This window comes from Xiphophorus hellerii, chromosome 9 (genome assembly GCF_003331165.1).
Source record: "Xiphophorus hellerii strain 12219 chromosome 9, Xiphophorus_hellerii-4.1, whole genome shotgun sequence".
In the NCBI taxonomy this organism is placed as follows: domain Eukaryota; kingdom Metazoa; phylum Chordata; class Actinopteri; order Cyprinodontiformes; family Poeciliidae; genus Xiphophorus; species Xiphophorus hellerii.
Window position 1 is genome coordinate 1,002,597 of NC_045680.1, and position 21,205 is coordinate 1,023,801.

Genomic DNA, 21,205 nt, shown 5'->3' on the forward strand with positions numbered 1-21,205 from the left:
AATTCCTGATTTCAATGGCGTCCTAAAAATCTGCATTATGTAACGCCATAAAACTCTCCATACACCCGTAACACAAACAGAACGTCACGTTGCAGAGGCAGAAGAAACAATGGAAATGACCTCACCCTCAGTGATGGCGGCAGTCACTCCATGATGAAGCCAACTGCGTCATTTCCTTGCTCACTCGCACTTTGATTCACCCCATTGATGAAAATTTACAAAGGCAGACAGAGGCATGACTTCACTCTGACGATTTAACGGTGTTTAGTCACCGGAGTCGGTTCAATGGGGGACCAAAATAGAAACAAAGAACCACTGACGGAATCGACACGAAAATCTCTGAAGAAGACGCTGAGCGCAACTTCCTTCTTCACAAAATGTAAACAAACATGGAGTCAGATTTTATTGGTGGTAGGATTTCGCTTCAGTACTTGGTGAAAAACAAGGAGCCATTTCTCCTGCTAGAGCTAGCTTAGCACATTTGTCGTGGTTATATTTACCCAGAATGCAGTGTGCTGGTCCAAAAGCTTCCTGCTTTTGCATCAGCTTGGCGTTTACTTCAACCGAACCGAGACCTTGGTTTGTAGGCGCACCAGAATTATTCGCTTTTTTGATCCAGATCAGAGTTCGATTGAACTAGCATTAAACTTCATGTTTTTTGTTGTCTGGAAAATGAGCCGTTTCAAAAACGTCTGAAATGTAACATCACGAATCAGCAGACACTGCCTGTAACCTAGCAACCCCAGCAGAGCTCCAGCACATTTGTTCAGCTGGTTTTACCGCTGTATGCGCTGTACAATGGCTGCTAGATAGAAGTGTTTTGTTGTTGACTTATTATTCAGAAACCAGTCGCTGCATTCTTGTTGGTTGTGCAGGAAGCTCCACTTCTGCTTTTCAAAGACATACGGTTGTATAATTGCCCATCTGTTGCATGTTCATGTCCAAGAGTAAACGTTGAGTTGGGGGGGGGGGCGTGGCCATCATCAGCTTATTTGGATTTAAAGCAACAAGACGCCCTAAAACAACTTATTCTGAAAGGAGCTCAAAATACTCAAACATTTTTTTATCTAAGAATGATTTTGTGTAATGAAATGTAATGGACATGTTTTGTTTAGAAATAAAATAATGAAGCCTCTATAGGCCAAGTGAATATCGTAGTGGTGCACCAACTATAACATAAATGTAACTTTTCCCAGGAGCTCGGTGAGCAAGGCAAACCGGGTTTCTACCAGGGCCGAGTGGCTCAAGCTATTGTTGATGTCATCAACCAGAACGGAGGGGTCATGACCCTGGAGGACCTCAGCAGCCACGACAGCGAGGTCGTCAGCCCCATTAGCACAGATTACAAGGTCGGCAACCCGAGTCGCTTATCATGCCCGTGCCTTCGCTCCCCGGTCAGCGGCGAGTGACCGGGTTTGTTTTGTGTTCAGGGCGTGCGTCTGTGGGAGCTTCCTCCCAACGGTCAGGGCCTGGTCGCTCTGCTGCTCCTCAACATCCTGGAGAACTTTCCTCAGCTCAAAGGTACAGGGCAGGAACTCAGAGGAGATGCAGCTGACATCCTCTAAAGCTCAAAGGAGAAATATTTATCCAGACCCTGAGGATTTTAGAATCTCAGACTGTTGTGTGTGCGCTGCAAAAACACAAAGTTTTGATCCCCAGAACCAAACATGGAGAAGCAGCATTCAGCTTCTATGCACCGCAAATCTGGAACAAACTTCCAGAAAACTACAAAACAGGCGAAATACTGACTTCCTTTAACTCTAGACTAAAACCCACCTGTTTATAGCTGCTTTTGAAACTTTGTAAATGAGACATTAATCAACATTTTAATCTGTAATGATGGCATAAATGCACCTTTGTGACATCACAAATTTGAGGTTTACCTTTAGAAGGTATAATAGAGTGGGGTTGGGTGATAAAATATCTGCATTTTTTAATACCAAATCTGATAATTTATGTATTTCCCTCGCTTTCTTTTTCTAAAAACGGAATTACAGAAATGACAGAAAATGTTTTCCAAATGTGGCTTTATTTCAATCATCCCTTCTGAGTTGTACAAGGCATAATAGCGGCGGGTTGTGAGAATGTTTGAATAATTACGAGGACAATATTAGCAGCAAAAAGATGCAATTTTACCAGAAAAACGCCCTAAAACAAAAAAAAGAGTTGCTTTAATGAGAAAATAGTTTTTTTTTTAGTTCTTTCTTTAAAATACTCGTTAGATCATTTAATAGTCCTGCTTCTGGTAATTTGATGTTGATGTTAAAAGATCAAATATTTCCTTACTTGTAAAACCAACACCAAAGTATAACTTTACAAGATGCTCAATATTCCTCATTTTTCATATTTGTTTGTGTTGGAGTTACTACTTTACTCTCCAGATATTGCGACTATATTCAGTTTAAAAAAACCCCAACAACTTTATTCTTTTATTATTTTTGACTCTATTGTTGTTAAAACATGACTTTATTCTCATAATTGAAAGAAACTCTTACTCTAATATTTAATTGTCCAGTTGGCATGAATTCAGAGTTCAAATGAAAAGAAGCTGTAAATTACGATTGTGAAACAAGATGGCCGCCTTAGCTTTGCATCTCTCTGAATGATGGGAATCTGAAGATGGGCATTGGTGGAAAAAAAATCCAGATTTTCTAGAAATAAAATCTTCAAAAACCAAAAATTTGATTAATAGATAAAATTAGAGATGTATCGATCCAATATTAATATCTGTATTGATCCCAATATTGATAAAAAAAACCCCCAACTAGATTGGGTATTGCCGTAAAACCCTACGGAAATGTCACTTTTCAAAAGTTTCAGAGAATATAAATAAAACTCTGAAATTGTTTGCTCTTTAATTGAAAGTAAAACATTTTGTTGATGCGTCTCGTTGCGTTTCCTTTCAGCTGGAGGCCACAACAGCTCAGACTACATCCATGTGTTCGTGGAGGCCGTGCGTTTGGCACAAATGGATGCCTTCCGTTACCTTGGCGACGCCGCCCATGTGACCGTCCCTACGGAAAGCTTACTGTCGAAAAGCTACAGCCAGCAGCGGGCGCGGCACATCAGCATGGACAGGTGTGTGTGTGTGTGTGTGTTGGTGCCATGATGTACCAGTTGTTCTTTGTTGACTTTAGATAGGATTGTGGACTTTTACTTCCCTTGACCTTAACGCTCCTCTGTCTTTGTCTCGTCCCTCGCATACGAAGGGTGTGGGCTCGTATAGCTCGTGTGTTTACTGACCAGCAACGTGTACTTTGAACTTTAAATCATTATCAGTTGTAATACAAATAGACCAACTATAAAACCGTAAAAATATAATAATCCATTATGCTGAATTCAGGCACACAGAAACACGCTGAAGTGAAGATTTGATGGTTAGAAGAGTGAAAAATGTAAAATTGAGTTGAAATCCATTTTGGTTTATAATTGTTTGTCACAATCAGCAATATACCAATAAATCACATGATACATTAAAATGAACTTAATAATTTAATTCACATAATTTATTGTTTTTCTTTCTCTCTTCTTCAAAAACTGGATGACAAAAGTCTTGAGTCTGATACGTTTGGTCTCAACTTGCCCTTTTTTTAAAGGACAGTTTTGTTTCCAGAGACTCCATAATTCATTTTATTTATTATTTCTGTTGTTTTGTTGATCTATTTTGGACATTTAAAATGTCTTCCGGTTCCAGTGTTAAATATTCATTAGAAATTAAAGTTTATTGATCTTTGAAAATGTGTTCTTGCATTATTATAATTACTTGCGATAAACAATATTATTGTTTATCGCAATAACTTCTAGGACATTTTATTGTCCACCAGAATTTGTTATCGTAACGGGCCTAGTTGTTTGTAATAACATTTAGTGATATATGTTGGGTTTTTATATATTGTAATGATTTATAAAGTGGTAATTTAGGTTAATCTGATGTGCAGGACAGGCTAAATATAAATCTTAAACTTATTTTCAGTCAAGTTGTTTAAATTGTTTCAGTGTTTTGAAATACATACAATTTTGAATACTGACTGAATAAATAAAAAAACAATCAAGAGTTCTGCGATGTTGCATTACTGAGCCTTAAACCCTTTTTAATAATGTTTTGGTTGAGCACTAAACCTGCTCCCATTTATGATTCACATCCTTTTCATTCAGTAATTTCTATGTTTACATTTTCATATTAAACAAGGTAAGTAAAAAAAATCAAGAAAAGCAGGAAATTAATAATGTTTACAGCACTGCTATATTAGTTGATTATAAGGAAAGGAAAGGCCTCCTGTTTAAACTTATTTACTGACAGAAAAATCCCCAACATAAGTTTGGAAATGTGGATCCTGCTTGTTTTGTTTTCATTTCACATCAGGTTTAGAGCTGCAACTATTGATTACCTTAGTAATCGCTTATTTTATCAATTGTTCTGACGATTAATCGATTATTCTATAGACTGTTTTGATGATTAATCAATTATTCCAATGATTAATTGATCAATCAGATAAAAAATTGCCACACTTTGTATAATAATGTATATGTATTTGTACAGTTTTCTCTTAATTACTGCTCTGAATATCTTGTTCTTCTGGCAATTAACGAATGATCCCGTTAACAATTAATCAGTTAATCATGATCAATATGATTAATTGTTTTAGCTCTGATCAGTTTACTTTCTTTATTGTAAAATAGTTTTTGTGGATCTGCAGGGTGATGGCGCGAGTGGAACCAGGTCTGCTGACAGGAAGTGACACGGTCTACTTCTGTGTGATTGACAGTCAGAGGAACGCTTGTTCGTTTGTCAACAGCACCTACATGGGGTTTGGGACTGGCCTGGTCCCTAAGGACTGCGGCTTCTCGCTACAGGTCTGCTGTAGAGGAGGATACTGTTCTTTATTTCAGGGTTCAAATCCTTCAAATCCTTGAAAATACTTTACTTTCTCAACCAGTGTGTTGTTTACTCCTCACTCCCTCTGTCTTCTGGACATCTATATTTGTTTTGTGTGGCTCATCAACTTGGTTTTCCAAGAACTACCAGTCAGAAACTCACAATTTTCCCACTTTCTGCTATTATGGCTGGCCTAATTAATAAAGCTGGAACGGGTAAATCAGTCAGACAATAATATGATTTTTAAATATACTATATGTGTCATAAATGAGTTAGAGAGCAAGATATTCTAATTTCTAACTGGTTTTGCATATTAACACCACCTCAGGATGAACGGCTTGCTTGTGTTTTATGCCGTATGGAATACTTAATATAGCTGATATTGTTTCCTTATTTAAGCATTAACTAATCAGACTGAACGGCAGCGTTGAAATTCATATTCTCCTTTCTTGCAGAACCGAGGTGCCAACTTTTCCCTGCAGCGCGGCCACGTTAACTGTGTTGCTGGAGGGAAGCGGCCGTATCACACCATAATACCTGCTCTCCTCACCGACTCAGAAAAACCCCAACTGCTCGCTGCCTTGGGGGTCATGGGGGCCTTTATGCAACCTCAAGGACACATCCAGGTACGCAGAATTAGGGCTGTAATTAACGATTATTTTATAATCGATTAATCTGTCAATTATTCTGACGATTAATCGGATAAATGAAATAGGCACCTTCCTTTGATTTACACCTCAACCTTTTTAGAAATACATCTATTGACTATTTTTGGTTTAACCAATTAATAATTAATAGTAGATTTACCTGGTCTGTTTTGTTAAGGTCCTGCTGAACATGGTCGAGTTTGGGATGAACCCTCAGCAGGCTTTGGATGCACCAAGAGTCTTTGTGGAATACAATGACAAAAGTATATGCCTTAAAACATCTTTCAAAAAGTCAAACAATGAAAACATCACTACAATTTACACCACAGTATGGCATATATCCCCAACAATTTGTTTTTGGCTCTTTTAGTTATTTTATTCAGGGCCGCAACTGACAATCAATTAATCAAATAAAAAATGAGCAAATTCTGCAGATTTTTCATGAAACCACTGACACTTATTTACAATATTGGAAATATAATAAAAATGGCAATAACCAAATTCCTTTTTTAAATAATAAAGATTTGTTGCTTTAGTGAAAACTTAATCTTTTGTAGCAAACGATGCATCTGCAGCTAAGAACATACTTTCAACATCAACATGTGAAAATCTCAGGACTTTCTGATGGAATTAACATCAGTACAGTTTAAAACAGATCCGTTGATTATTTTCTGCAGTAACCAAGTAATAACTGAATAGCAAAAGGTGTTTAATATATTTGTTTTACAGAATTTAAACCAAGTGAAGCTAAAACTGCCACTTGAAGTTCTGACATATTTACAGACATTTAAAAAAAATAAAATTGAATGCAGTATATTTGTACAGTTTAAGTTTTTCTACTCTGAGTGTCTTAATCTTTTTTCTTATGCTTTTTTGAGTTTGTATACTTCAGTTAACAATTAATCAAATACAAAATTAGTTGATCATTTGAATAATTGATTCACCACGATTAGTCGTTTCAGCCTTAAATGTTTTGTTACAGTACGCGATATCTATAAATCCTGGATTTTCATAACTGAATTTTCCAGTGGAAAATAAAAGTGCAATACACAAAGTAATGTTATTTTATTTATTTCAATCATCCGAATTGACTTACCTTATTTAAACTTTACATTTTTTGCTCCATAATAATTTATTTTTATCTTGAAATATAGATATGAAGCTTATTCCTGCATACTAAAGTGGTCGAATAGCTCTTTTCTGTCGTGTATTGTGGGATCATAAGTATAAAAATGATAATTCTGCATAATTTGAAGGAGAAATAATTTTTTGGTGATTTTGTCTTGCAGCTGGTCAGTGGTTAGTTAATTTGGAGGAAGGGATCGACCAGGAAGTGGCTGAGGAGCTGAAAAGAAGAGGCCACAGAGTCAACTGGCCTGTTACAGGTATTTTATTTTTAATGTACAAAATATGTTTTAATTTTCTGCGTTTAAAAAGTCAGAAATGCTTTTGGTCGTAGTTTGGACTGTTCTGCATTGACTTGTAGTCCACATTTTACCACCAGCAGCTAAAGGAAGTTAATGTGCCACAATAACTTGTTTTATTGATATACTTTATAGTAACATCCATAAAAAATTACTGTTGCTGAAATAACATTCTGTGTTAATGTCAATAAACCACAGCTTCCATAAAACATTTTGGTTCCTTTTACAAGCAGGATGTTGGTTTTTGTTCCTCTTCTCTTTCCTAAATGAGACGCAGAAGTAAAATCACTTTCCTGAAAAGTGCAAACAGATAATGTCTGTTAAATAACTAAAAAAGTCAGAAAATAGAACATAAAAAAGCTTATTTTAACTACTACAACTAAAAATTATTGTATTCATCAATTTTCCTATAAACTGTTCTGACAATTAGTTGATTATTCTTTCAATTAATCGATTAATCGGATAAACAAATCTGGCACATTCAGCATATTTCTTATTTAACCACTAAAAAATATAACTTTTGGCAAAAAAATGTACATATTTTAGGAAGTTCATTATTTTAGAAATACATAAAAATCCACATAAACAATTAATTCATTTCCTTTTTAAAATGAGATAATCCTATAATGCCCATTTCATTCCAATGCAATAAAATAATAGGAGATTTTATTATTATTTGTTTTATTTACAGAATTTAGTCGGGTGAAGCTAAAACTGTATCTTGTTGGACATATTTATAGACCAACAAAGTTTTTTTTACATCTCAATTGAAATATATATATATGTTTTTTGTACAGTTTTGGCTTAATTACTGTTGTGATTATGTTGTTCTTTAAGCAAATTGCCTTCTTTGAGTTTGTTTACTGCAGTTAACAATTAATCGATTATTAAATTAGTTGACAATTATTGATTAATCACGATTAATTGTTTTAATCATAGTAGATAATGTACACAAATATCTACAGTTTTGTAATTGCAGTTGAGAAACAAGCCTAATATTGGAGTTTTTACTCAGGAAAAGTGTGAATAATGTTTGAGAAACCTGTCTTTAAACCACCCTTGTATTTCCATACGTAGGCCACCAGAGGGCTCAGTTTGGGCGTGGACAGATAATCACTGTGGGTGATTGGTGGAGTCACTCCATCCCTCAAACCGGTTCTCCACCCAGGGTGCTGTGGGCGGGATCAGACCCCAGAGCAGATGGATGTGCTCAGGGATACTAATATCAGAAAGACCAGAATATTCAGAATCATTTCACTGCTAATTAATACAAACAAAATGTGTTTTTCATGATAATTCTGGTTTAATTCCCTCTTTTTTTAATAGCACTCCTATTTTTGTTCTGTTTACTTTGGTTTTATGATTCAACTAAATGATTTTAATGCTGGTTAATATTTGACAAACAGCTGGGTTTGTATCAGACGTCACATGGCACCTGGATGAGGTTCAAAGTACACTGACAATTACTGGATGCAATCAGCAGAAGCAGATCTGCAAAGTAACCAGGGGATATTCTCAATATTTCTATGAAAGAAAACCCGGTGATTGAACCACTGATGCCACAAATTGTTGGACTCAATCAAGAAATAAAATAATAAATAATAATATGAAAGTGCTTTTTCATGCTCTGTACACAAGTCCTTGTGATTGTCAGTTTATTTTTAAAGGATTTTTTACAAGGATCTAAATTACATATTTTTCTGTTTGCAGTGGCTACCCCATAGGGGGGCAAATGGGTGCCATGGTACCCTATAGAAAAATGTTGGCCACCCAGAGAATCATGTTCAGGTCATAGAAAGTCTTACATAGTCATCTTCTTCAATCAGGAGATAAATGTAAAACACAATTAATAGATACATTTATAAAATTTTGCAAACTTCAAATTATACAATTAGAAATTTTATTAAAATTGGAAATTAATAGATAAAAATATATAGGGGAGGCCAGATGAGGCCAATAAAAAATATATATATAAAAAAGAAAAATAAATTATATGTTTCCTTTGGAATTTTTGAAGAATGTTTATTTTTTGTATTGGCCCGTTCTGATACCTTTTTTGGGAGAAAGCACCATTGGTTGCTTGAGTTTTAAAATCTACATCTAAGATTATTTGTCAGTGAATTCTTCTTCTTCTTCTATTGAAACTTATGTTAAACTTGTTTAGAAATGCCAAATAAATTACAGTGTACACTTGTTTAAATCTTCTTTTGCCATCTGAATCTTTATCTGAACTTTATGCGGCTCGCAATAAGGTGCACTTGAGTTAAAAGTGACTAATACTCATGAGTTGACCCAACAACCGACACGAAGCAGGCAGATATTTCTTAAAGTAGAATTTGATTAAATAACTAAAGTGAATCAGATTTACTTACTGTAGGTGACAAAAAGAGAAAAAGCACCCCATGTATGTAAACATCTAAATAATCTTCATTTATTATGTAATTTCCCTGTTGGTGCTGGATTGTTTCACACAGTCTCTACTTGAGCATAAAATCTCCCCATGTTGGACTTTGTTACAGCGGTAATCTCCTTACAGATCCAAACCCAACCTGGTACGATCCGTTTACTCTGCTAACGACTCACCGACATAATCCAGGCGACATAATCTGCCTGAAACGGCTCTTACTCCGGCGTCCCTTATGTTCAGCTTCAGTTAAATGGACATTAAATGATGAATTTGTGAAATACAAATATATACATCTTTTATCGCTACTGATGTTCAACACATTAAACTTCATCCTGCCTGTTTGGAAGAAATACCTTAAACCTTATTGTTTCTTTTTGTTTTAATTCACACACACACGCACACATGCGAGCGCGCAAATACAGTCGTGTTTTCACATCTTGTGGGGACTTTACATTGACTTCCATTCATTTTCTACAGCCTAACTCTAACCATCACATACCTATCCTTTACCATAACTAACCATCACATACCTATCCTTTACCATAACTAACCATCACATACCTATCCTTTACCATAACTAACCATCACATACCTATCCTTTACCATAACTAACCATCACATACCTAGCCCCAAACCCAAAAACAGCATTTCCCCTCATGAGGATCAAGAAATGTCCCCATAGGGAGCAGTGTCCCCACAACCCCACAATCTAGACAGAAATAGGTCCCCACGAGGATATAAAAACCTGGTTCTCACACACACACACACACACACCCACACACACACACACCCACACACACCTACATATAATCTAAATATTACAATGAAGTATTAGGGCCACACTGAGAAAATAAAAAGATAAACTTATGAGAATAAAGTCAAAATTACCACAATAAAGTTCTAATATTACCAAGTTATAGTTTTATGAGAATAAAGTTGAAATAATAAGAATAAAGTCATAAAATTATGAGAATAAATTCAAAATAATATGAGAATAAAGTCAAAATTCGGAAGAAAAAGTTCTGTTACGAGGATAAAGTCGTAGTTTTATGAGAATAGTCTTAATATTATATATAATAATATTATTTTGACTATTTTTGTATGACCGTTCTTGTAATATTATGACTTAATTCTCATATTATTACAACTTTATCCTCATGTTATTTTGACTTTATTTTTTCCTTTGTGTAGCCCAAACACTCCATCATAAATCCTGTTTTCTGTGAATAATTTAAGTATTATATCAGAACATTTTGCAAACTGCCGCACCAGAATAAAAGATAATAAAGTCATAATATTACAAGAATAAAATAGTACTGTTACATCTTTATTCTCAAAATATTGTGACTTAATTCTTGTAATAATACGACTTTATTTTTTATTATTTTGACTTTATTCTTGTAATCTTATCTCAATTTTTTTCTTGTATTTACGTCATTACACATGTCAGCTGTTTCTTCTGATTCAAGTTATTTTTTTGTCTGATTTTGTCTCTGCTGACTAACGGCCTGAGGAAAACTCCGTCATCCTTGTTGGACTTTTTGTTTTTCCGTTCGTTCTGGTCTCGTCAGCGTGAATGTGTTTCCTCCTTTGTCATGCCAGAACCCCCTCCACCCTTTAACTCCAACACAACCCGCTTCCTGTCCCTTCAGCTGTTCCCCTCCTCTCCTTCCCAGTGCCTCTCCAGAGCCGCTCCAGCTCCTCCGCCGTCTCCCTCTGCGCGTTGTGATTTTGGTGTTTTTGTTTTTCGATGTGCTGCTCGGTGGGTTTTGCCCGGTCTTTGGGCCTGGCTCTGCTGCCGCTGGCACTCTGCAGCATTTTGGCCAACCTGCTGCTGCTGTTTCCAATGGGAGAAATCACCTACATCCAGCAGGACCGACTCGCCAGCTACATCTGGTACTTTGGTGGACTGGGAGGCGGAGGGCTGCTGGTGAGTAAAAACATTTATCACAAAGAAACTAGTTAGATTTTTTTTTAAAGAGCTTTTATAGTCAGGAATTTTTATTCTTTTAAATCATTAGTTAAAACTAATGATGGACTAAAAAACAAGTGTTTAAAAAAGAGCTTACTGGGACCAAAACTGATATTGACGATGTTAAATAATTCAATTCAATGAGCGAATAATTTAAGAATTTATCTGTTAGGAAAAGATTTTAATGTTTGTAGGTTTTAGTATGAAAATTATAAAATCTTGTATCTTCTACCTGCTTTTTTCAAACAAATAATGTAAAATTGGATGTCAATACCCAGGATAATTTTTAAATTTTTATTTTTTCTTGCTTTTACTTTTTGTCTACTTAAAAAAAGAAATTTAATTCATTTTGTATTTTTATTATTTCATTGTTACGTAAATCAGTCAAGTTTATTTAAATCAATTTGAAATTTAAATCATTTCAAGTTGATTTAATTTCGTTTTACTTTTACCTTGTGTCTTGTAAGATGCTGTTTATGTTCATTTGTGTAAAAAATTGCTCTACAAATAAAGTATTATTATGATTGTTAGAAATGTATTAATAGGGAGCCTAAAACAATATAAACCATTAATCTTCTTCCATATTTACTCAAAATATATTTTTATAGTCATATTTAAAACCTGAAGGAAAGAATGTATCTTTAGGAATTGTTTTTTTGATATTTATGGCTTGTTAGCTAAAGCATTTCCTCCCTTCCTGTCTTATTCATTAGAGATTACAGTGAAAAAACACATAATCTTACCAACTATTTCCTTTAGGTTTTAGTCCAAATATCTGAGTAGATTTGAAATGAGACAAAACAAACTTAGTTAACTTTTTGCCAAGTTATAGAATCTTGCTTAAAATAAATAATTCCTTAATTTAGTTCAACTTTTACCTGGTATTTTTTCATCAGTATTAAGAAATGTTTTACTTAAAATAAGCTCCTATTTTTTGCTGAAAAGTTACTTGTAAGTTAGTTTTGTCTTATTTTACTAAGATGTTTTCACTAGAAACTGGAGCAAAAATACTTGGTAATATTTGGTGTTTTTGCAGTGTAACGTTGGCAGAGCTATTTTGTGACTTTAAATGTATTTTTTTAGTGAATTAAAGTGGACTTAGCCCTGAAAAATATAAATAAGTATAAATTGTTCCCCTTTGACACCATTCAGTCTGAGTGAGTTTGCAGTTGTTCAGTGGGAACAAAGAAGTGTTTTGTACATCTACAGTTAATCTGTCTGCTTTGCACGCCGCTGAGCTGATGGGGTTTTGCTCTAATTGAGCAGAAAGGAGCTGTTCTTTTTCACCCAGCAACAACAGAAAGATTGTGCCTTACAACTAAAATTAACTTTGTTTTTCAACTATTTTTCTGTAAATACCATTCCCTAAAGTCTAAATTATGACGCTCTGTGCTAATTAAGCCAGTTGCAGGTTGATTTAAAGGAAATAACACAAGAAAATTTAAATAATATATGAATGAAGTGTGATAGTTAAAAAACTGAACTGGTCAGAACTCAGGTATAATTAAATTGCTTATCGCCCCCTACTGGACGGAGGACCACAAGAGCGATTTGATTTACACAGGAGAGATTTAGAAATACTCCATTTTTATTTATGCTAAAAATCAAAAATATACAATAATCAATCGATCACGAATAGAAATCATCCAATTTCCCATTGATCATCTCTGATTGATGATTTTAAAGTAAAATACTAATAACTCAGAGTTTTCTTTTCTTTCTATTCAACACTGGAATCTCAAATCAGTTTTGGTCCATAAATACTATAAATACACAGTACTATAAACAGGAAGAAGTAGACTACGAAAACACAAAACTTTACCAAGTATTTTGATCTAGCTTCTAGTGAAACTATCAATAGCAAAATTAACTTTTGCTCAACCCGTTACCTAGCAATCCCAGCAAAAGCCTAGCTTGTTACCTAGCAACCAGCACATTTGGTCAGCTGGTTGTTTTACCGTGATATGTGCTGTACAAAGTTTTACTAAGCATGTACAAAATCTTACTAAGTATTTTTGTTCTAGGTTTTAGTAAAGATATCTTGGTACACTTGAAATAACAAGCAACTTTTCAGTAAGATGTAATTGCTTGATTTAAGTCAACAACTTCTTTAAATTGATATATATAAAAAGTATTGTTTCAAGTCTGCTAAGATATTTTCAATAAATTCTAACCAAAAACACTTGATATGATTTTGTGTTTTTGTGCATTTTAAGTTGAATAAAGATCGTAAACATACATTTTGAGATATAGCTAGAGGTAATAACGTAATTTTCTTTTAGATTCCAAGCTTCATATCAAAAAACCTGCAGGCCATTTATGCTCTTTAAAAAATTTCAATGATCAATTAGCTCACACTTTCGGGAATCTGAAAGCTATGAGATCTGAGTAGTTTAATATTTTTGGCTGCTTATTTTTAAGCAGATGGATGGAAATGACATAAAGTTAGTAGGTCAAAGAACAAACTGAATCCCTCTGAGAACATCCATCTGCAGCTCCCCCAACTTCCTCTCCCATGTGCATCCTCCCTCCGTTTTTCCTTTTCTCCTCTTTACACGCCGTGCGCTTCCCTCCCTGTTGCCAGACTCCCTTTTAATCTCTTCTGTTGACATGCAGGATGTGTATTTTAACTCAATTCTGATTGTTGAGCACTTTGCGGGTGTGGAAAATATTTTGGAACATCCTTTCCTTTTGTTAGAATGTGTTTTAATGTCTCTGGGAGACAGACAGCAACACAGGAAAGAGGATCAGAGTCCCTCTCTTCCTCCCAGACAGGGGAGAAAAGAACAAACTGTGTTTCCGTTACAAATGAGTGCAAAACTTTGACCATATTATGCAGGGGTCGAAAAATCACAATTTTGCAATTGCGGTGTTTCCATTAAATACGAAACATAATTAAAAATAATAAGTAAATAAGTTTGTTCACGCGATAAGTTGTTAAAAAACGTCATCCTTCAACCACTTCCTGTCGTCTTCTTTGTTGTTTCCACCAGTAGTAACATCCTGCTGTTGATCATGTGACTTCTATAACTATATGGCCAAAACTAGCTCCAAAACTGTGGGTCAAAAAACTTTTAAAAAAATTTTAAAAAAAATTGTTAAAAATTTGTGTGTTTTCATTTAGCAAATTTATTTGTGAAATATCAAATTGTGGAGTTACTGTGTTTTCATTGATCATATAATTGGGCAAATTAGAATTACAAGAATAAGTTTGCTTAATTGAAACACGCTAATGTAAGAAAAAAAAGGGAACAAATTTTTAAATAAATTTTTTGAAAAAAAAAGTTACAGTGGCAGATTATTTCACTTAAAATGTAGGAAAATATATTATAAGTAAAATAATCTGATGTGTACTTCCTATTTCTTGCTGACCAGTTCCTTGTTAATTGGTTTTGTCTTAATTCAAGTTTAATAAGAAACTAGACTAAAAATACTTAATAAGATTGTGTGCTTTTATAGTACTCTTGTCTTTTCCAGTAGCCATTGTTTTACCGCAGTGCATATAGCGGTAAAACCAGCTGACTAGATGTCCTGGTTGCTAGGTAACAGGCCAGGCTTCGCTGGGGTTGCTAGGTAACGAGCTGGGCTTAAGTTAGTTTTTCTTCAACTCAAGTGCACTAAGATATTTGCACTAGAAACTAAACCAAAAATACTTGGTAAGATTTTGTGTTTAATAAATAAATAAAAAAGCTCTGTTCAGATATGAGCTTTACTAGTTATTACTTTTTTAAATTCATTTTTATAATGGTGAATAGCTGTTTTAATTAAATTAACCTGTTTTGCATTTAAAACTTAAATCTATAGTTACATGCAGAAACTTCATAATGTTCTTTTTTTATTATTAAATTATCTGGCAACAGAATAATAAATTAGATAAAGGGGAAAAATGTCATTGTTCAGAAACTGTAATAGAAAAAATCAATTCTGTATCTTTCCAGATGCTGATTCCAGCTGTGGCCTTCATCACTCTAGGGAAATGCAGCTGCTGCTGGAATGAAAGCTTAATGGTAGGAGACTTTTTACGCTGGGACCAGTGCTCAAAATATACAAGAGGGGAACATTCTACACCAGCAACTGTTAATGGGATCTGATAAACATCTAGAGCATTCAGTTTATCTGACAAGCTAACAAACATGTTTCTTTTTTTTCCCAGTCTGTATATATCAGTTGGACTTTTTTGCAGTTCTATTATTATAATTTTGTTTTCACCCCTTTCAGAGTAATGCATTAAAGAAGTCAATAACCAAGATAAAACCTATCCTATATGGCTAAAGTGCTAATGCTAACTGGCTCTTTAGCTAACTTTTCGCTCTGTGTTTGAACGAAACATTTCAACATTGCTATCGCTTTCAGATTTTTTTCAGTCAGCATATATTTGTTGGAGTTTTTCCAGTTTATTAATAGTCAATAACCAAAATAAAACTAGATTCCTATCGGATAGAGCTCAAGTGCTAATGTAAACTAGCACTTAAGCTAGCACTTCATTCTGTTTCTAAGTGAAACATTTTGACATTTGTATCCATTTTTGTTTCTTCTTTATTTAGTATAGAGTGGCGTTTATGCAATTTTATTATTATTTTGTTGTCACCGCTTTGAGAGTAATGCATTCGGTCAGAGGTGTCCACTGTCGGTCCTCGAGGGCCGGCATCCTGCATGTTTTTGTTCTCTCCCTGGTGGCGGCAACGACCTTTTCAGCATGTCAATGTTCTTCTTAGGCCTGTAATGAGCCATCATTTGATTCAGGTGCGTTAAACCATTGAGAAAATTAAAACATGCAGGATACCGGCCCTCCAGGACTGACTCTGGGCACCACTGCAAGGTAGTAATAACCAAGCTAAAACTAAATTTCTATCAGATAGAGCTGAAGTGCTAATGCTGAGTCTCCCATGATTACTGAACAAGGCCCCCATTGTTAAGAAACACACACCAAAGTGAGCTTGAATGCCATTCAAGGCACATGCACAGCTGCGTCTATACGTGTGTGTGTAGCAGCTGTGCCTGTTTTTTCCAACTCGGCAAGGATGAAATGAAACGGTCAAAATTTATTCGCTGCAGCAAACACTCCTAACCAAATACACACTGCAAAACACAAAAGTATTTTTTAGTCTAGTTTCTAGTGAAAATATATTTCTTTTTTCAAGTGTACTAACATATTTGCAGTAGAAACTAGACCAAAATACTTGGCAGGATTTTGTGTTTTTGCAGTGTAAACATTAGTCTGTTGTTTTTAAAACGCTGCCCGTGTGCCGCTGTGTCTTCACAGATGTGCGGCTCGGTTCTGGCGGCCATCGTCGGCCTCCTGGGCTCTGGTTACTGCTTCGTCATTTCAGGCCTGGCTTTGGTTCAGGGCCCCCACTGCTTCACCTCCTATGGGTGGTCGTACCCCTTCGCAGACCAGCGCGGCAGGTAAGGACACCCAGCAATAACAATTAAAAAAAACCCAAAACATTTTACATCAAGAAGATTATTGTTGTTGCGGGACTTTCATATCTTAAGACTTTTCTTTTTAAAAATGCTGCTGTAGTTTTATGTCAGATGAAACGGGACGCACACCTTCCACAAAGTTCTCTCCAGTAGAACATTTCAAAAAAATGTTTGGTGGTTTCCTCTAGATCAGGGCTGAAACAATTAATCTGTCTAATCGATTATTCAAATAATTGTCAACTAACTTAGTAATTGTTAACTGGAGTAAACAAACTAAATAAAAGCTATTTGCTGAAAGAACAACATATTCAAAGCAGTAATTAAACCAAAAAATGTTTTGCATATTTTCTACACAACTAGTACTTTTTCACTTACATGAAGACATTTTCCCATGTATATTATTTCATATGTATATTATATTATTTCATTATAAGTGAAACCAGGTTGCTAGGTGACAGCCTGGGCTTGGCTGGTGTTGCTAGGTAACGGTCCAGTGGAACTAGTACTTTTTCACCAATGTTAAGAAATTATTTACTTAAAGCTAGCTCCTATATCTTGCTGAAAAATTATTTGTAAATCAGTTTTCCCGTACTTTCACTAGAAACTAGATTTTGTGTTTTTGCACTGTAGAATGTTGTGGCAAATGCTTTTTTATTTATTCATAAAAAATACAAGAAGAAAAGTTTTCCCATGGCTCCATCTTTGGCCTAATGCTCATCTGTAATGGATCTGTTTTTTTTATTCATTCCCTGTTGTCTACAGTATAAAAATATAAAATTATACAAAATATTTTTGCTCTAGCTTGTAGTGTAAATATCTTAGTACACTTGACATAATGCAAAACTAACATTTTGCCTATTATAACATGGGAAAATGTATTGTTAAAAGTCAAATAATCTGCCAGTGGAACTAGTACTTTTTCACAAATATTAAGGAATTATTGACTTAAAACAAGCTCCTACAATATATCTTGCTGAAAGGCTACTTGTAAGTTAGTTTCTCTTCTTGAAAGTGTACTATTTGCTTTAGAAACTAGACCAAAAACCACTTAGTAAAATTTCTTGTTTTTTCAGTGTCCTAAAAGACAAAACCAGCTCTTAGAACCAATAATTTTTTCTTTGATTGTCACTTTTTCTCTTCTGTGCTTCCCAGGTATCTGTTGCAGCCTGAAATCTGGCCGCGGTGCCTCCAGCCCATCAACATCGTAGAATGGAACGTCACTCTGCTGTGCGTGTTACTGGGCCTCGCAGTGCTGGAGTTCATTATCTGCCTTTTACAGCTTGGAAACGGTTTAGTGAACGCCATCTGTCGGCCCTGCTGCTACAAGCAGGAATACAGTCTCAACGCTTAGAGAGGCACATCTGCATGGACGCTGGGCGTATCACAGAAACAACAGTACATTACAGCAACAACTGTGATATAGACACAAGTAAGCAGTTTCATGCTGATGGGCTAAAGCAGGGATGTCAAACTCATTTTCATTTTGGGCCTTATCAAGATCATGAATGTTCTCAAAGACCCGGATGTACCAGAATGCATTCATAAAACCCATTAACAAACTGTTAAAATTTTAATAAATTGCTGTGTCTACATATGTGCTTCTTAAAATTAAATAATAAAGAACAACGGCGTATTAGGGCCATTGTACTGTAGATAGAGAAGAAAAGTGTCAATTTCCACCCAAAGACTCAGAAATTTTGAGATTAAGCTCAGAAATTTTCAAGAAAATCTTTGAAATCCATGAACTTGAAAAATGTAAAATTTGTGTAAAAAAATCGGAAATTTGGAGATTAAAATTTTCTAGAATAGGACATTTTTGAGTGTCAAAAGTCAAAGATTTTCCACTTTTGAAACTCAGAAAATTTCAAGCATTTCTTCTAGAAAATTTCTGAAATCCACCTCTAAAGTTCTGAGTTTTATGTTCAACTTTTCAAAACCATAAATTTCCAAGTTTTTGCACAAAAATTTCTGAGATTAATCTCAGAACTTTTCTTTTCAAACTTAGAAATTCCAGGTATTTTCTAGGTAATTTCTGAGGTTAATCTCAATATGAAATTTATTTGCTGGGCATTTTCTCCAGTTTTTGGTATCTACAGTGGCTCTCATACGCCGTTGTAGCCACTGCAGGATTTTGCAATTTTTTTTTGCAATCAACATAACTGATTTTGCGGCGCTAACTTAGAAATACTTGCAAAACTTTTTGTGATATTTGTAAATGATATATGCAAATGTGACTTTTTGTTACTTGTCTCATCGATCATGAGCTATAATAACGCTGAGGCAGCAATGAAATAGAAGTAAGAAACACTGCCACTTAAAGATTGAAGTTTGTCACTTAAACCCACATAAATCCAATGTCTTAGATCGTTTTTATGGAAAATTCTAAATAAATTCAGTTGTGTAACCCTTCTATATTCGTCTCAGGTAAAGTAGATTGACTTTATAACAGAAACACTCAGGTTCTCTGTATTTATTCTAACAATAGAGCTTCTGCCCTCAACATTAAAGAAAGTACAATAAATTACCCTAAACAGACTACAAAGCAATGATTCCCAAAGAGCAGCTCACAGCAGTTAACAATTGTAAAATTAAACAAAGCTAAAAGGAAATAAACAGTAAAAAACAGAAAAAACATGACAAAATTACACATGAAATACTGTATATAATTCAATTTGTCTAAAATATGTTAAGAGATTAATACTTCTAAAGAAAATAGAGCTGATCCTAATACATACTACAGTTACCGACGGCAACAGAAAAGGGGGAGGAGCTGTCACTTACTGGTTGCTGCGGTAACTGCCAACCGCTTATGCAAAAGCAACATACCAGAACTTAAATACACCAAGAAATGTCACAAGAAACAACTTGTTGACTAAGCATAATAAATTTGAAGAATAAATTAATTTTGACAAACTTAACATCTATAGAAAGGCTAAAATAAAATCTTAGTGAGGAAAACATTCTGGGATTTGTTGATTTTGCGTTGATTTCTGTAATTGTGGAATCGTGAAGAACTGTACGGACTGATTGATGTAATTTGGCAGTATACAGAAAAAAACTGCTTTGATTTGACCAATAGAATAATATTTAAAAACATAGCTGTTACCTTGGAGGTATTATTTATTTGCCCCTGTGAGAGGCCACATGATTAGCTACAGTGGGCTGGATTTAGCCCCCGCGCCTCGAGTTTGACACGTCGATGAGTTTCATGATAGCGTGGAGTGACTTTGTTGTTGTCTTTAAAATTATTCGCCTCTATCTTACAAAATAAAGTCGGATGTTTTCTTAAAGTAGTGTGTAAATCAGACCCACACTGAATAAATGAAAGTACCTACAAGTGTCCTTTCATCAAGTTTTTAGGTATCTTGTGTGTTTTTTACCTGTTGCTGTAAATTGCTACCTTGATATCTGTCAGTTGGTAGTTCATTATTGAATGACATTTTATATCCATTTTAGTTTTTTTTATATAATGTGCTGTTTATTTGTGCTGCCTTGAGTAAATAAATAATTTCAATTTTATTCATACAGTCGGGCTGATTTTTTTAAAAGTTTCTCGTACATTCTAAAACAATTACATAGCGCCGGGGTTTTCCTTGCAAATTTTTGTCTAAAAAAAAAAAAAAATTTTTTTTTTTTTTTTTTTACCAAATGTTTGTTTTTTGGGGACTTGAAAATGTTTCAAAAATCTCCCGAATGTAACGTCACAAATTAGCAGGCGCTGCCCCTCCTGTGAAGCCCACTCCGTTACCTAGCAACCCCCGCTGAGCCAAGCCCCGTTACCTAGCAACCCAAGAACATTTGGTCAGCTGGTTTTAGCTCTGGGCTGTCCTAGATTTTTCTCCAGTTAGAATCCAGATTTTTGTCGATACATTTTATTAAAAGATTAAAAAACGTATTTTGTTTTTATTTATCATAAACCCACTTTCTTTTCTAGAGATAAAAAGCAAAAAATATCAGACATCAATGAGAGCATTTCATAATACAAAAACAGTATTTTAATGTGTGGTTCTATTTCTTTCTGTTAGGTTTTATATCCTCCCATTTATTTACCATGACTATTTTTATTGACATTTTTTCTGGGTTTTAGAAATAACAGTATTTCAATAATTTCTGAAGAAATTACATGTGCAACAAAAGGGATTAAATGTGTCAGAAAAGGCAAACGCGTATGTTCGGTGTGTGGAAATCCATTCCCTCATGTTTCCGCTCTGGACTTTCCACAGTTACTCATTATTGATTGGTGTGGCCCCAAATTGAGTAAATGTTACCTTTACACTTTGACAGACAAGATGGGACTTACCGTGATATAGAGACTGACCTCATTAGGAAATAACTAAATCATGAATCATTTCAAACTTTTTAATAAAGATTTTGGGATTATATGATTATGTTTATTGTTACTGAATAATTATTATGATATAATTATTATGAAATGAAATAGATGGTTAACCTATT

The 21,205-nt window shown here is 34.7% G+C and overlaps 1 protein-coding gene and 2 long non-coding RNA genes across 3 annotated transcripts; 1 reads left to right on the forward strand and 2 right to left on the reverse strand.

Moving 5' to 3' along the window:
• Positions 1-1,535: 1,535 nt before the first annotated feature.
• Positions 1,536-12,681, reverse strand: LOC116725963 (uncharacterized). The gene is made up of 3 exons (XR_004340515.1): positions 12,669-12,681; positions 10,703-10,708; positions 1,536-2,333 (listed from the first exon to the last, which is right to left on the reverse strand). It is a non-coding gene; the product is annotated as an uncharacterized LOC116725963 (long non-coding RNA).
• On the forward strand, positions 6,851-20,273 carry tm4sf18 (transmembrane 4 L six family member 18). Its single transcript, XM_032572388.1, has 5 exons — positions 6,851-6,908; positions 11,031-11,284; positions 15,265-15,333; positions 16,590-16,732; positions 17,903-20,273. Exons 2-5 carry the CDS (start codon positions 11,105-11,107, stop codon positions 18,099-18,101), a joined length of 591 nt encoding a protein of 196 aa, XP_032428279.1. The 5' UTR covers positions 6,851-6,908; positions 11,031-11,104; the 3' UTR covers positions 18,102-20,273.
• LOC116725961 (uncharacterized) lies at positions 8,293-10,679 on the reverse strand. Its single transcript, XR_004340514.1, has 2 exons — positions 9,978-10,679; positions 8,293-9,946 (listed from the first exon to the last, which is right to left on the reverse strand). It is a non-coding gene; the product is annotated as an uncharacterized LOC116725961 (long non-coding RNA).
• Positions 20,274-21,205: the final 932 nt, after the last annotated feature.

Coding starts and splice junctions, on each gene's coding strand:
- tm4sf18 (XM_032572388.1), top strand. CDS start 11,105: ATGTGCTGCTCGGTGGGTTTTGCCCGGTCTTTGGGCCTGGCTCTGCTG. Junction 15,334..16,589: donor GCTGGAATGAAAGCTTAATG/GTAGGAGACTTT, acceptor GTGTCTTCACAG/ATGTGCGGCTCGGTTCTGGC. Junction 16,733..17,902: donor TTCGCAGACCAGCGCGGCAG/GTAAGGACACCC, acceptor TGTGCTTCCCAG/GTATCTGTTGCAGCCTGAAA.